The sequence below is a fragment of the Lagopus muta genome, chromosome 5 (assembly GCF_023343835.1).
Source record: "Lagopus muta isolate bLagMut1 chromosome 5, bLagMut1 primary, whole genome shotgun sequence".
Lineage (NCBI taxonomy): Eukaryota > Metazoa > Chordata > Aves > Galliformes > Phasianidae > Lagopus > Lagopus muta.
The window spans coordinates 31,852,349-31,868,877 of NC_064437.1; the positions used below are offsets into that span (position 1 = coordinate 31,852,349).

At 41.0% G+C, this 16,529-nt stretch overlaps 1 protein-coding gene across 3 annotated transcripts in view; it reads left to right on the plus strand.

The window, feature by feature from the left end:
* Positions 1–16,529, plus strand: part of PRKG1 (protein kinase cGMP-dependent 1) — a 391,794-nt gene that overhangs the window by 205,805 nt on the left and 169,460 nt on the right. For 2 of the 3 annotated variants that reach the window (XM_048946671.1, XM_048946672.1), the window contains exon 4: positions 6,496–6,601. The exons of the other annotated variant lie outside the window; for it this stretch is intronic. In XM_048946671.1, the coding sequence (XP_048802628.1) occupies positions 6,496–6,601 (106 nt within the window). The remainder of the gene's footprint in view (positions 1–6,495; positions 6,602–16,529) is intronic. 3 annotated transcript variants of the gene reach the window in all.

Here is a 16,529-nt window from a genome sequence, read left to right on the forward strand (position 1 = left end):
AGGGGGTCAGTTTTGGCGTTGTTTGCTTTCTTTTTTATATCTGTTAGGTTTTATTAGTAACCATTTCCATTAGTTTATTGTCGTAGTCATATTTGATCTTATCCAGGCATTTCTATGCAGACATTTCCAGTGCTTATTCCTATGCAAAATATACACAGATCCCGGGATATCCTGGGTCTTCATAGTTTATTGTAGCAAGAGCAAAACTCTGGAACATTTTTATTAAGTCATTTCCTTCCTGCTTGTTTCTTCCTCACTAATGCATCATCAGCATCCACTGAAAGCAGTGCTGGTCCAGCAGCCAAATGTGGCTCTTTAAAAAGCAGTACCATTCTGATCCTTACCCATTTGTCTACCTCTGATTGTATATATGTATAATGCACTGAAAAGGGGTCTTATGCCAAGGGGAGGAATGGCAAAGACCTTGGGTTTTTTGTATCCCACCCAGCATGGCTGAGAAAAAACAGTGTTGAATATCTGCCTCTCTCTGCTTTGTCACACTTGGCAGTGAGTGATGGCTTTCCTTGTGCCTCAGCTGCTGTGACCCTGCAATCGGCCCTCATTTAAGATGGAGTTAAAGGAATTTCAAGAGCAAAAACCTCACAAGGTTGCTACCAGGAAGGAGGAGCCCTGAAATCAGAATGCCTGTTGATTAGTGTACATTGGGCACACAAAGTAGGGCTGCCTCCGGGTTAATGCCCCGGCCATGCAAGGGGACCTTAGGAACGGCGCATCCCACAACCATTGCTGTGTGCTTCTGCCTCCAGGTCAGTGCATCCTACACCACAGGACCCATGGCAATGGGAGGTGCTATTTTAGTGAAACATGGTGCAAATCCAGATAAGAAATTGATTTTATTGGAGGCCTGAAAAAAGTTCAAGTACTGAAGCACCGTGGACAGCATTTACCCTCAGTACTCCAGATGAGACCTACAGCCTGGGAACTTCAGCGCACTGTGGTTTTGTGTTACATCCAGTATGTGCATTTTTGACACTGGAATAGTCAAGCTCAGAGAGGGAGACGGCAGGAAGAAAAAACAAGGAAGATCAAAGTAAGGGTGCAATCTGGCTCTACATTTGCCAGCTCACACTAATATACCAGTAATTCAGGCGCTCGTAAAAGCACACATTTATGGGCACTGTACTTTAAAGGCCATTCCCAAATGGGCAGCCCAGAAGATATGGATGGAGCAGATGCAAACTTCAGTGCACACACAGCACGTTGCTGATTGTGCTGTGTTTGCTACAAACCTGTGCTCATACCATGAGAAAGATGCAGTTGCGTGCCAACTCCAGCCACAGGATGCAAAAGTATTGTCTTCTGCTTCTGTGGATGTTTTCATTTTTTATTATTGAAATCCAGTTTCAGGAGCACTATATGATATAAATCATGCTGGAAGAAGAAACGTTAATGTGGGGTTTTTTCCCTATCTCTGCTTGAATGTTGCATCTTTCATTGTCCCAGTATAAAAGTACTCCTTTGTTCATGCAGCATGAAGTGGCAAAGTAGCACTGTGGAGTTCAGTGAGGGGATCTGTTGAGAAAGCAGAGAGTATTGGGTTGAACGCCTCCTTGTATGGGTGCCACTGTTGTCTGAAACTGGAAGCACAATTGTCTGAGAGTGGAGAAATCTGTTGTTGCTCCAGCTGTTAAATAAATCCCCTCTGTGCCACATCCTGCAGCGGAGCCTGCTGGGTCTTCCTGCATCATTCATGGTGTGTCTGAAAGGGTAGAATAATGCAATATGCTCCTTCTGTTTAGTTAAACGTACACATGCTTTTCATCATTATTTTATAAGATACACACTATGAGACAGAAGTCCTGGAAATGACTCTATTTCTGCTGCAGCTTAATTTTCTGAGCACTCCCACAACACTGAACACAAGTTAGGATGGGTACTTTACTTACCCCCACTGCCAGAAAGACCCCAAGGACACAGTTCTTTGCCTGAGGCTTTTCTGAGCTGAGAAACAGTGATTTGAATAAAACAGCCTAAAAGCAGAAGTGAGGCAATGAATTCTGCCTGCAGGGCTGGGCAATGAGGGACTCCAGGTCCTGCAGCACAGTTGGTACATGCCTCAACTGAGGATGTCAATATTGTTTTCAATTAAACTTTCCAGTTCCCCCCGCCCCCGTTTCCCTTCCTTCGCATATAGTGCAGAGAGAAAAGGAGCGGCTCCTCTCTGAGCCTCGAGCTCTTGAGTTTCACCCACTGGGTCCACTGGGATAAAAGAATGGAAAAGGAAAACTTCTTCCTCTGGCAGGACGTGCCCCAGTTCTCACCACACTGCAGCATCTCCTTCAAAACAATAAGTCTAGCCACGCTGAATACTGGAAATGCAAACTTGGATATCAAGTTCTTTTCCCCTGTCCTGTTCTCATCTGAAGAACTGTGGCTCCAACAAATGCGGTGGTGATACTATGTTGATATTTCTGATCAACAGCATCATGTAAAATGAGAGTTTTTGCGCATTTACAAGTGGGATTTAGGAATCAAAGAACTCCTTGTCCTGGGCATCCCTGTTGCCCCTTCATATATATCACAGTATGTATCTTACAATATACTCCAGGTTGTGAGCACCACCCATACTACTTTTTCATTTGTCATTGCCAGACAAAATTTAGTGGCTTCTGGGATGATCAATGATTGCATTGTGTGGAATTATAGAAATAAAGCTAAGCCCCAGCCGTCACGTCTGAAGTATGAATAAGTGCAAAGGAGCCCATCAACTTTAATTGTAGTGTAACTCCCTTTATCTCCTTTGATTGCAGTATAATATTTTATTGAGAAATCTTATGGAACCCGCATTACAGATAGATGGACACACATCTGTTTTCAGTGTTATTTACCACTAGTTTTTACAGTCAGAGAATAAGCTTTCCTCCTGAGATCATGCTTCCCAGAGAGTTTTCTAACACATGCTTTATGCAGAGGGATAGATGAGAAAATCACTTCTCTCTATCTTCTATGACTCAGTTGCTCGCTTTGGGATTGACTTCATGGTGTACTTCCCACGTACATAGCTTTCATCTCCGGGGCACTCATAAATGTATCTCTTTGAAGTTGCTAACATCTTCCAATCTCACAGAGCTCGTGCTGCTCCACACTCACACTCCAACACATTTATGGAGGATTTGAAGCCTAATGAGATGATACTCGCACCTGATTTTAAGGGTCTTATTGGCATCTAGATCTCTGCTGTCATTAGCTATTATTGCAGTATTGTTTACCGTCAGGCACAATAAAAGTATCAGCAGAGAGTATAATGAGCAGTACAGAAGGGCAGTGTCTGCATGTGCCTTCACCTGAGCTGCACAGCCCTGGTTAGTGAGCTGCTGTGCATCTGTGTCTGTTATCTTTATGTAAAGTGGTTGTGTGTAAATGTGTAGCTACACCAGTAGTGATGGAGTTGCATGTATCTACTTGCAAGTATACACATATATAACTTGGGGGTGCCAGAGGGTAACTTCACGGAGCTGTGGCTTTTTGTGGGCTCATTAAAAGCCTCTCCTCCTGTGCTCCCATGCACACTGCCAGGGCTGCAGCCATTTGTCTTACAGAACAATTTCCGGCAGACATAAATGGATCCTTGTTTTGCTCGAGAGGCGCTAAATTACCTGTGCTGTTAACCTGGCCGTATTAAGAGGCCGAGTACGAGCGTGCATGGCACATGCCGGCAGCGGTGCCTTTCTGGTCTTGGGGGACTGATATCAGAAACGATGTAGTACTTATATTGCGTCTGTATCAGAGGGGAATGAGGGAGTGTTGGCTGCTTATCTGGCTCCTCGGTGCCCGTGTGGATTGCAGAGATAGGTGGTATCTCTGCAGCTACAGCTGACCCTCTTGTGTGAAGGAAAATACACCGCATAAGATTGCCATCGACTACACGTGTGAAATAGAAAGATGAGTTAGCTGCTAGCTATCAGTCAGATTTAAGCAGTGATACTGCACTTCCTATGAGTGTAAGTGGCAGATCTCCAGCGTGGCAGTGAGGTTCCTCGGGTGGTGCTGGAGCTGTGAATGGAGCCCAGCAGGAGTTTGGCCCCAACCGGATGCAGCCATGGAGGGCCAGCTGGCTGGAGCTGATTCCGGGAGGAAACTCCCGCTCTTCAGCTGTTGGCATACAGTGATGAATCTGTTAAAATACATTGTGAATCTGCGTCGGGCAGGATTATTTATGGGAAGGATCACAGAATCACAGAATCACAGAATCACCCGGGTTGGAAGGGACCTCAAGGATCATGTAGTTCCAACCCCCCATGAGAGGCAGTAGAAAGAACAGTAAACTCAGATAATTGCTGTCTTTGGAGCTTGCTCAACTTGTGGTGTCAGCTGAACAGCTAAGCCTTTGCTGTGAAGGATGTATGAAAACAGTACAGGTGGAACCTCTAATTTCTCCCTACAGAATGTCTGCACTTGATGAACTGATGATCTGCTAAGATGTGTTGGAAAATACGTGTTCGTGGCAGAGCGCTGTGATGCCGTTGGATTTTTGATTCCAAAATATAAACTATATTTCATTCATTGTTTCCACATTTGCTAATCTTTTTAAAAATTCTTTTTTTAGTATTAAATTACCCATGGTTTTGCCATTCATGACCAACCAAGTTGCCTTATTTACCTACCAGTCCTTCACTGTACTGTATAAAAAAACAGCCTGAAATGGTCAGGTTAGCTGAAATTACCTGCACTTCTTCACATCTATGGAAGGAGCTCCTTTACAAGCCTATGTTTTCATGCTCCCACTAAATTTACTGAGACTGTGCACTTTCTGGTGACTTGATGTCAACCTTCATCAGCAAATACAACAGGAGAGCTTCCTTACCAGTGTCCCCCACCACTCTGTTAAATAAAATTTGTTTCTTCCTCTTTTATCAGAGCTCATCTGAAAACAAGTAAATGACTTAATGTATGAGAAGAAAAACAGAAAAATTGGGATACCATCCGTATTACCTGTTTCCTCCGCTTTTTGGAGTGGAAAGTGAAAAACTATTTTATGGAAGGGTCTCATACTAAGAGCTATAAATCATACTTTCCAATCTGTCTAATTCTAAAACAAAAAGCATTTCTCAAAAATGAACTTCTGTCTTGAAAACTACACTCCAAAAAGAAATTTCTGATAAATTCACTTTGTTCTGCATTGCAATTTGAGAAGAAAAATTGTGATTTGCACTTGTAAGATTTTACTTCCCGTGACTGTTGATATGGGTAAAACCACAATAACCAGACTGTGAACTGAAAGACTAGAAAATAAAAGCAAAATAATTTATTGGATTTTATTCATGAGAATGTATCTAAATATTTTATTGAAAGTATTTTCTCACTATTTTTCCCTATAGTGAAATGAGATATGAAGATGGAATTTATTGCAATTACTCTTTGAAAGAAAATACGACTGCAAAGGTCTTGAGAGTAGTTTTGTTTACTTGAACATTTCCTCTAAGAAGAAACTCTTTAATAGTAGGACTGTGTATGAAAGCGTTTATAGTTAATACAATGTCTCAGCTGCTTCTAAGATGAAAATCTGGACCATTTTGGTTTCTTTGCATCACCTTCACATGATACTGTTTTTTTTTAGCATAATGCAATGTTAATCTTTTTTATTTGATTTTGCAGTGGGATTCTTACTTCAGGAGTATATGGTGTAGTATGCGGTGTGTAATAATGAGTTCTTGAAACTTATCAGAAATGTGGCTATGAAAATTGAAAAAAAAATATTTGAAAGCTCCAAAAACTGTAATAATACCTGTGGACACCTATAAGGTCAATGAGAAGTTTGTCATAGAATCACAGAATTCTGTAGAATTCGTTTGAGTTGGAAGAGTCCTTTAAAGGCCATCTGGTCCAACTCCCTGCAATGATCAGGGACACCCTCAGTTCCATCAGGTGCTTAGAGCCTCATCCAGCCTGACCCTGAATGTCTCCAAGGATGGGACATCCACCACCTCTCTGGGCAACTTCTAACTGTGCCTCACCACCCTAACTGTAAAAATCTTCTTCCTTATATCTAAACTTCTTATCACATACATTGAAAGTAGAATGAAGCCTTAATGATTTGTTCTGCCTCTCAAACATGATAATGTGCTAAAAACATCCCCAAATCACTCATTGTTATTGGCCACACATCAAGAGTGACGTATCCCAGTTGATAAACCCAGCCCCTAATTTGTTGCCTGCTTTCAGCCTGACTTCTCCCCAGCTCAGTGGCATGATTGGTTTTAGACAATCTTCCCATAGCCCACATACAGTAGAGATAAAATTTAGCTAGATGCATATTTTGAATCGCTTCAGTGCATGCTTAGTCCATTGTCTGGCAGATGAGTTTAACATTACTATTTTGAAGTGTGTACCCATTTTCATGTTTTCTCATGACGTAATTAGTTTCCTCTGCATTTCACAACAAATTTTCAAATTCTGAAATTTTGCTAATTACATTTTTCCCCTTGTCTTGTTTTTTTTTTTTCTTTTTTTTTTTTTCTTTTTTTTTTTTTCCAGCTCTCGTAAATGTGAAACTTTGGGCTATTGATCGGCAATGTTTTCAAACAATAATGATGAGGACAGGCCTCATCAAGCATACTGAGTATATGGAATTTTTAAAAAGGTATGGCGCTTGTTTTCTTTATAAGAAATACAGTGAAACTGTTGTCCTCATCTTTGACTTTTTTGTGAATGCAGTGTTTGATTTGTGTTCTTTCAATTTCTTTTTGTTTGCTGTTTAACCATCTGTAAGTGGTATCCTCCAGCCAAAGTTGGGTGATCACCAAGAGGGGTTGCATTGCTCTTTAGTTTCATTCCCATTGTGAGTTATTCATTTGCAAAGAGTGCCACAGCCATCATGTAAATGAAGCTTTGCTATGAGTCATTCAAAGCTTCTATATTGCAGAAAATGCCCATCAAATAAAAACCTCCCTGCGGAAGCATCTGGTTCTAGAACCAAGTCCATTTTAAGTGTACTTTTGCATTTCTACAGGCAAAATGCAAGTTTCTTGTGAAGCAAAAGCTGTGGATTTCTGTAAAGTGTGGTTTAAATGAGCAGCAAGAAAAGCATAAACTTTCACTCTTTAATTTTGACCTCAGTCTCACGAACATCATTGTGTTAGTGCTACCATCCCAAAGTATGACAAATCCTCCTTACCAAAGCAGGGGCTGATATCCCAATAATTCAGATCTGTCATAGCAGTGAACAACTGCCTACATTTCGTATCAGCAAAACAATAGCAAATAGGAGCATAACATCACCGAATCCTAGAGAAAAAAAGTTGCCTGAGTCAGAGTGATGTTGTAAGTAATTCCATCGTTATTAAGTCATTACCGCAGCAGATTTGTCCCAGATCAGAACATTCTCTGATGAATCACTCCCCTCCCAAGCAAAAGTGGTGAGAGGTAATTTACCTGAGAGGAACATTCTTTTGCTGGAAGGTAGGAACTTGCACAAATTTCATCCAATTTGGGCTCCTTTTCCTCACCTCTCACCGTGGGGAGGCTATACTTGATATCTCTTTTTCTAAAAAGGGAGGTAGTAAAAATCACTTACAGACGTTAAATAAACCTATGCAATACTTTAGCTGGATGCCACAAAATTGGGCAGTCCCACAGGGGCCAGGGTGGGTGACCTCTCTTCCCATCATCTGCAGGGAAAGCTTTGAGGATAATTTAAAAGTAGTAAAAGATTGTTAACAATAACAAAGTAGTAAAACTAAAGCGATTGGTGATGCGGCCTGGCCTCTGATGAGGACAAGATGTTGCCCCAGAGAGGACCAGGAGCTCCATGGAGAAGTTCTGCTGCTCAGGAGCAGCCATCAAAGCCCAGCTTTTTCCAGGTGTCTCAATTGTCTCAGTTTGTGGTTATTCACAGGTGTACTCAGGAGAGGAAACAAAAACCTGTTGCTGTATGGGAAGCGTTTAAAAAACCATGAATTCAAATGTTAACATGCAGTGGCCTTTCTTGTGTGCTGGTGAATGAAACAAAGAAAATGAAAGTAAGATCAGTTTTGGTTGTTATTTTGCTCTGGCTCTCTTTCGAAGAAGATGCTGTGCACGTAGTAAGTTCTTAAGCTTTGAGCTTTAATAGAGCTTTTCTAGATCATCAAGATCAATTTGGATGCATGTTGCACTGAGCCTGCCCAGCTTTAATTTTAGAGCTAATAGTGTAAGGAAACAACTGATGATTTTTCTCTTACTGTATCTTCTTGTTCACGACAGTGTGTCAAGAGTGTATTAATGCTGAAAGGCTAAAAAAAAAAGTTAAGGCAAATACATTTCAGAAAGGCCAAAAGCAAGCAAATATGTTTTCTTTAAATCTTGCTATTTCAGTTTTGGAAAATGTTTGTCATACAGAATGTTGCAGCATGGAACAGCAACTTTCCATTGCATTGTCCAGTTGTGCTCTATGCATCAATAGCTACTTCAAGCTCAACATAAATTCTTTTTTTAATTTAAATGAGGTACTAGATGCTCGTCTGTAAGGATGCTTCCCTTCTAAATGTTTAAGGAAAAAAATACATTAAATCTTGATAGCGAGGAAAATGTCAGTTGTTTACTGTATTTGTTCTTTTTTCCTTTCCTTTATTAAGAAGTTAATTAAAATGTTCACCAAGAAACAAAGTCAAAATAGATATTTAAATGAAACCTATTCACAGAGAAGTGAGGGAGGCTGGAAAGCATTATCTTTGCTCTTAGCACTCTGAAAAAGTTGTCTTTCATAATCTTTTCATTAGTCACAGTAGCGTAACAGTCATTCTCTTCAATAGAATGCTTTTGCCTGCAGACAAAACACAATAGAAATGCATCTGGTCGGGGTGAGATAAGATCCTTCCTATCTTCTCATTCATCTTACTGACAGTAGCGACAGCACATGCACAGGTGTCACCAGGGCTTCATTTGGTCACTACAGAATACTACCTCTGTGGCCAGTGTTTGTCATCTGCTGTGGTTTTCTGTTGAAAGAACATATTGATGAAATGGATCTGCTATTATTTGCTTAGTTTCACTCTTTTATCTTCAGAGAATATATGGTCTAGTCCTTCCTTCTGAATGCTGTGGAAAACCATAAAATGTACGTTTCCTGGTTAAGAAATCCCAGTCTATCTTTCCAGTGGATACTGTGCTGGAAAACTGTCTCATCATCAGTTCCAAGGAGTGGTGCATAGCTCTCATGGATTTACAAAGGTTGAAATAACTATTTGATGTACATAAAACAACAATAGTCTGGAGCTGGGAGCAACTAAACATCCTCTTTTTCATAGTGTTTAGGATGAACTGGTCTCTTCATCCCGCTCTGGCGCTTGTAAAGTTAATGGATGATCCTTGAAGTGATCAAAAGATGGCCTAGTTCCATAGCAGTACCTGCTTCAAGTAGAGGAGAAATCCAGGCTGTTTTTTGATCACTGCATGTATGCCAAACACCAAATCATAGCGCTGATTCCCTTTGAAACACAAATTTTCAGTAGCTCATTATGTAGCTGAATCTATGCTAGATTAAGCTAGCTCAGAGCACAGCTAATGTGCAGGCAATGGTAAAGAGTTAAATTATATCATCTAAAAAAATCCTGTAGATTTAGTAACAATTTATGGCTGAAAATGCTGAACATCTCATCTTCGATCTTTACCCAATTTAGTGCTTACTGTGTATCATTGAATATACTTGCCCTTACACGAACAAGAAGTAGCATTATTCTGCTGTGAAAATTGTAGCTATGCTAAATCCACCATCTCCATACATCTCACTGCAACATTCGTAGTGCTAAAGTTATAGGGATTTTCTTCTTAAGCCTTTAATGAAGAACAGTGTTTAAGCAAGATCAGAATATTTCAGTTAGGGGGAAAAAAAAGCATTTATACAATAAAATTGTTCAGGAAATATGATGGGAAAAGGGAGCAGGTGTAGTCATTTCCTGCTAAATCATAAAAGTTTCAAGTTTTCAAAGTTTTCAAAAAGGCCAGGATACCTCTTGAAGAGTAAACATTTTTTTTTTTTTTTTTTTTGCAAAAAACTGTCTAGATGTGCCATAAAAAAACCGCCTGTGTTCTGGTCCACCGTGTGAACTCTGATTCATCCAAGATCCTGGAACAGATCAGGCAACAAATGATGAATATTGTATGTAGCCTTGGAGGAAGGATCTAACTTTAGATGCGGAAAATTAAAGGACATTACATGCTTACACTCACACAGCCTTGAATCTTGCTTAAACTTTATGTTAACGTCAGAAACTCTGATCCTGCTGAAAAAATCCCAGTCTTCAGCTTATAACGTTTTGTTGTAGTGCTTTGGCTTGATCTTGAGTCTCTCTTATAATCTCACTTAAGTCAAAAAAGTTTAAGTGGGAAGTTTCAATCTGATGAAGTATGTCAGAAATGTGACTTTATGCCCTCATGGTTTATCAACGTGGGGAGTTGTGCTGGTAAAGTTATTTGTGTAGAAACACAGATGTAACTGTTTCAATCCTGGAATCGGCGGCAGAGAAAGTTTTGCATTTCGTTTGAGTCATTTATAACCAAGAGGAAAGCAAATACAAAACTGTGTGGAGGTTTATTAAATGATTGCCTTTGGCGGATTACCTGCAGTTTCATGCAAAACGTTTTGCACAGTGCATCATAGGGTGAAATTATACTGGACAGAAGTGAGAGAGAAATTTAAAAAGTGAGGCAAAGGGAGGACAGGCTTTTGAAAAAGAGAGTTGGAAAGTGAATTAGTGGAATATGTATACATTAGGATAGTTTCAAGTGACTGAATCTGTGAAACAGGCCTTGGCCTAAAGAAGGCAGTTTTTGTGGAGGACTGGAACATAGGCAAAGTGAACAGTGGGGATAGCTGAGAAAGAGGAAAAGGGAAAATATTTCCAGAAGATAAATAAGTACATTTATTCTTAATGCAAATTCATGTGGAAGGACAGAAGTACTGGTTCAAACTGAGACCCCATCTAAACCAGCATCCTTTTCATCCCAGGATGGTGCCCAAGGCCAAAATGGTGGGCCCATCCTGCCTGAGACAGGTGTGCAGGGTAGGACTTTGAAAACCAACTGTGTCATCTTCCAGTGACGCTGCTCACCTTCTCTAAGATGTGGCCATCAGCCACTTCTAGGATGTGCTAGTTTTCCAGGACAATCCAAAGAATGTCACTTGCAGGAAGGAGTTGAACTGTTGTGTCAGGACCAGATTCCCTCTGACCTCAAAGGCATCAACAAGGCATTCACCCCAGCTGCCCAGACTGACACCAGCTCATCTTGTGATCTATGACCTGTGCAGTGCATAGTGTGACAGAAACCATAAGTCCAGGCAATGGTCTGCTGGTGGAGCAGAAATTCTTGAAACATCCAGCTAGCATCTCCCAAGAGCTGAAGATGAAATGGTGTGACTTAAAAGTCAGCTTTGTCAACTGTGCCCCAAAGTGACCACACATACTATGTGCTCATATTGCGTGTGACATATTGCCCAGGAAAGAGTTAAAAACAGAATGAGGTAATTAATACATGATTAGACGGAGATTGCTTTCCAGCTCCTATCTGCGGAAAGCTCTGAATCTTTTTTTCTCTTCTGAAGTATTCACTGGTACTTTTCAGGCCTCTCTTGCCTGTTAGCATAACTCAGGCAAGGCAGATCGCATGCCAGACACAATTCCAGTCTGTTTTGCAGAGCTGTCAAGCACTTCCTTTCTCTCTCAAGATACACTGCTTCTTTTATCGCCTAACACTGCCTAAAATCCACAGGTCTGCTAAGAGAGGGAAGATTGAATGACTGATCTGCATTAGAGCACAGTGGTGATTTTAACTAGAAAATTTAATCAGCTGGACTCCTTCCACAGCTGGAGACAAGACTGGCTTTGAAGAGAGCACCTGGAAATGATGGGGGGCTCTTTCTGTGCAGACCTCCATCTAACAGCTGAGATCTTTAGCCACCCTGATGCCACACTGAGGGTTAAAATTGTTCTTTTCCATGATTGATCAATGTGAGCAAAAGAGGAATCATTAAGATGGCAGAAAATCAAGTCAACTTTGAGTCCATTTAGTTCAGAATTCTTCGTGGGCTTGTAGGACTCCTCAGTTATCCTTAGAATGAAGAATGAATTCATCCTTGTTTGCAGCAAATCAGAGAACTTCCCTAAGATGGTTTGCCTTTCAGTGTGTTTTTTAAAGGTGAGACAAAAATACAGCTTAGCCCTTGACTCAGAAGGTGGTGTTGAACTCATGTGGGCTTCTAGTGGGAAAGGCTAAGCTGCGTTTTGGCTTTGGAAATGGCACCAAATCTTGCCTGTCTGTTGTTTTAAACTCAGTTGGGCTCAGGATTCTTGAGGGTGCCTTGAAGGAAGTTTGTGTGTGCAAGTGGCTGAGTGTAAGGGATGGGTTTTGCCGCACCACGGTGCGCGGGTGGGTGCTGAAGCAGAACTGAAATGATGTGCCGCAGTATCAAGCTGTCAGCTTTCAACAAGAAAAACAGTCTTTATGTTATCTTCTGGAGGCAAGGAAAGCAGGAGAGGAGATTTAAAAATAGTTTTGTAATGGCTGTTTTTTTTTTAACATAGCCTCCATAATCCCATGGTGATGCTGTTAATGCTTGTGAAGTGGCTGGGACAGGCACTTTTTTTAAGAAGTGGAGAGTTAATATTGACCAATTATGGTTTTGATCTAAGGAAAATGTCTGTTGGAGGCAAAGCACCGCAAGGGAAAGGGAGGAGGACTGAAGAGAAGGAAAAGGTATAGCATTCCTCATGATCCAAAGCAGGAGAAAGGGAGAAGAAAAACACTGTTTTATTTCAGCTCAAACAACCACAATAGCCCAACCAATGAAGGGAATTGAAGGTAGCTCACCCCAGACCACGCTCAGGAGAATGCTGGTCTCCATAAGGCATGCTGCCCTTTCCTCTCACTACTGCTGCAGATTGACAAAATCAGTGCTTGCACACAGCATATCTGGGTGCTTACCCAGCACCTGGTTGTGGGTTCAGCATCTGCTGCTAGGAATACCGTTCATACGGACTGATTTGCTCTGATGCTGCTCTGCATATGTTTACCATCAGTCAGAGAATTCTCGCTTCAGACTTGTGGGGATTTTTCTGTTTCCACATGTGGCTGTTACAGCTTAGCAGGATTGTCATAAAGTAAAATGGCTTTTCCCATTAAACATGCTTCCAGCTGAGGCAGCTTCAGGGTTTGATCTGCAGTTCAGCAGTAAATAGTTTACTGTTGGTGAGGTGACGGGCAACAGGCAGTGAGTTTGCTCCTGATGTCCATTTGTGGGGCAACTGAAGGCTTTGCTGAAATGTGGGGTTGACTTCTTTTGCAGGGAGACCAGACCAGGGAGTGCAGAGAGGGAAGAAGGATTTTGGAGTCCTTGAGTTTCTTTGCCTAGTCTTTTTTCTGGGAGCGGTAAAATCTAATTTGCTTGTAGGCTATGGAACATACTGTCATTACATTTTAAAGGAAAACAAATCAAGATCCTGTCTCTGTTCTGCCACGTAAGGGCTTCCCTTCCCATTCCTCACCCCCCTGTAGCAGTGATTGTATGAGTAAATACCTTCAAAGATGCGGTCATGATCTCAATTGACACAAGATCATATTTTGTTTGTGTTAGCCTGTAAAAATAATGGCTTTTTTTTAAAAAAAAAAAAAACACTTCTAAATTCCAAAATCACTTTTTTTATGGCAGATGCTGTCTTTGATTTGTCATCAGTTACTGTTTCTTCCTATATGGGAATCATGTTTTACTTTTCTATGTATGTAGCATCTGATCGGAAGTGCAGATCAGTCAGCCAGAAGTATTTTACTGGCAGACCAGATATTAGGATGGTTTCTTGCAGGTAGAAGGGACCACCACCTGGTTCTGTATTGTTGCAGTGGTGCTTCAGAGCCATCAGGGTGCTTACATTCGACATTCTGGCTGTCTGGAGAAGAAATCCTGTTGGTAATTTTGTGTCAGGGCAAAACCAATTCCTTCCTGCTCTCTAACCATCACTGCTATCAGGATTTGGAGGACAGGGGCTTTCTAAGCTCCCAGACAAACTGGGCTGAGCAAATGCGTTAAATGGTTCTCCGTGGCGAGTAGGAAATCAAGCTCCTTACAACTCAATACAGAACATTCAGCCTAACTGGAGATTTGTTAAGGTGTCACAGTTTGTTTAACGTAATTCAGTTCATCCTTACCCAGTTGACGTATTGTGATATTATGTGGATGTTTGTGGCTGTGTATACCAGGAAGATTATTTTCCTTTGCTTGCTAAAATGTACTAAAGAGCAGTCACCTTGAGATTTGGGGTTCATTCTGCAAATATTGAAGTAGATGAGTGTATTTAAGATTATTCTGATCACATGATAGTGTTGCTCAAAATGAGACTCTGCATGAGCTCCAGAACAAGAGCTGCAGCACATAGCTGTATGCTGGAGAGCCATGCATGGCTCTATTGGGGTGTCCCTTACACCTGAGAAGATGAAAAGCAGCCCAGAATAACTACACAAGGTGTGTTTGGTTGTTATTTTGCAAATGCTATATGATGATCATCACAGAATATCTCAAGTTGCAGTGAAACTATTAGGGTTACCAATATTTCTGACATTTGGCCAGTTTAGTTGTATTTGGTCAGTAACACTGATTTTAATGAATTATGCAACAGCTCAGAGGTGGAAAAGACAGTCAATGCGAAGCCAGCATTTTTTAAATGGATGATAGTGTTCTTAGATAAAATGCATAACAGCTCAAATGGGTTCCAGATCGTAAAAGAGGATGGATGATAGAGCTGTGAGAAACAGTAGGCTCTTAGAAAAAGTAAGAAGTGTGGCCAGAGGTTAAGCAAGGATAGCAATAAGCCTGGTGTTATAACACTGGTAATTCTGAATTATTGAAAGAAGGTGAAAAAGATTATGATGGATTCTATAATTCATTTCAAAATCAAGTTTTAATGCTTCTCTAATAATTGCATGCTGCTCTAAAGTAATTAGTTCCAAAAGGTCCTATGCCCTGTGTTGTACCAGACAGCAGAGTAAGTGGTTTATTATCTGACTTTCTCAATTTACTTATCTGTTATTTATAAGTAACTGATACCCATTTAGAATAACTCATGCAAATATTGATATTGGTTTTAAAGCTTAGGAGTAATCACAGAGAAGTCAGTCCTAATGCCTTTATCCTGGCAAAATGCAATTGTCTTTACTCCTCTGTTTATCAAGTTGTACTGCTGTAGCTTGCTGGCAATATTGGAAATAGCAAGGGGTGAGTCCTTTGCCCATTGATTTCCCTCTTACGGCCGTGGGTGATTCTGTGTTCCTTGTCAATCACTCTGCCCTCTGCCTGCATGGCCTCATGTGACATCTGTCACCAATGGCTTGACTAGGATGGCTGAATTTTGTACATTTAAAAAATCCAGGTCCATTTCTTACCATTCTTTCTCAGAGGTGAGTTTCCCAAGGCACACCCAACACTCTCCATCTCAGGCCCCAAAGCCAGTTTTGGATCCCGTGGTTAGCATGCAGCCTTTTGATAATCACATACATTTCAGAGCTCATCCTCGTGTTTGACATCTCTCACAAAAAATGTTTATCCACCTATCCAGCTTGTTATCGCACCAGACAGTCTCCATTCCAGAGTTTATTTTCCTGCTCAAATTACAGATAGATGCCTTTGAAAGCATCTGACAGTCATCTGTCCTCCAAGGAATTAACTGATATCCAGGAGAAGGATTTCAGTAGAATCATAGAATCATAGAATCATAGAATCACTAAGGTTGGAAAAGACCTAAAAGATCACCCAGTCCAACCGTTCACCTATTCCCAATAGCTCCCACTAAACCATGTCCCTCAACGCAACATCCAGCCTTTCCTTGAACACCCCCAGGGTCGGTGATTCCACCACCTCCCTGGGCAGTCCATTCCACTGCCTGACCACCCTTTCTGAAAAGTAATACTTCCTCATGTCCAGCCTGAATTTCCCCTGGCGTAGCTTGAAACCATTCCCCCTGGTCCTATCACTAATGATAGTTCCAGCTGTCTGCTTTAAAACATTCTGGGGTTTGACCAGGCAAACTGGAACTGGCCTTTGTGGTCATAGCTGCTCCACGTTGCCTTCTGTGTGGGCAGAAATGCATCTGGAGGCTTCTTTTTGCCCTTCTGGTAATCAAATATTAATAGGTGTCCAGTCCCCTGTGAAAGACTGTTATCGTTAGTACTTATTTATATGAGTGAGTAACCTAAACAATTTCTTGATAGGAAAATACAGGCTAAAGGTTAACTTCTGTATCTCTTTTTTCCTCCTACTGTAAGAAAAAAATTTCCCTCATGGAAACCTTCAGATGTAACAGATTTTTTTGATTACCTGCTTTTGGATGAAGCACTGTGGCCTGACGTCACTACTCGGATGAATTAACTTGGGTTAATATTTTGTTCTCATTTGATCAAATGATGCAACTTTGGATTTGCTTGCATGGTACCAAACAGTCTTATCAACTTGCAGCATAAAACAATGGATATTGAAAAATGGGCTGTAAGTAACAGCCTGGATTTCCTTCAATTCATTATTCTGCAAGCATTGTGGTTTCAGAAATTAG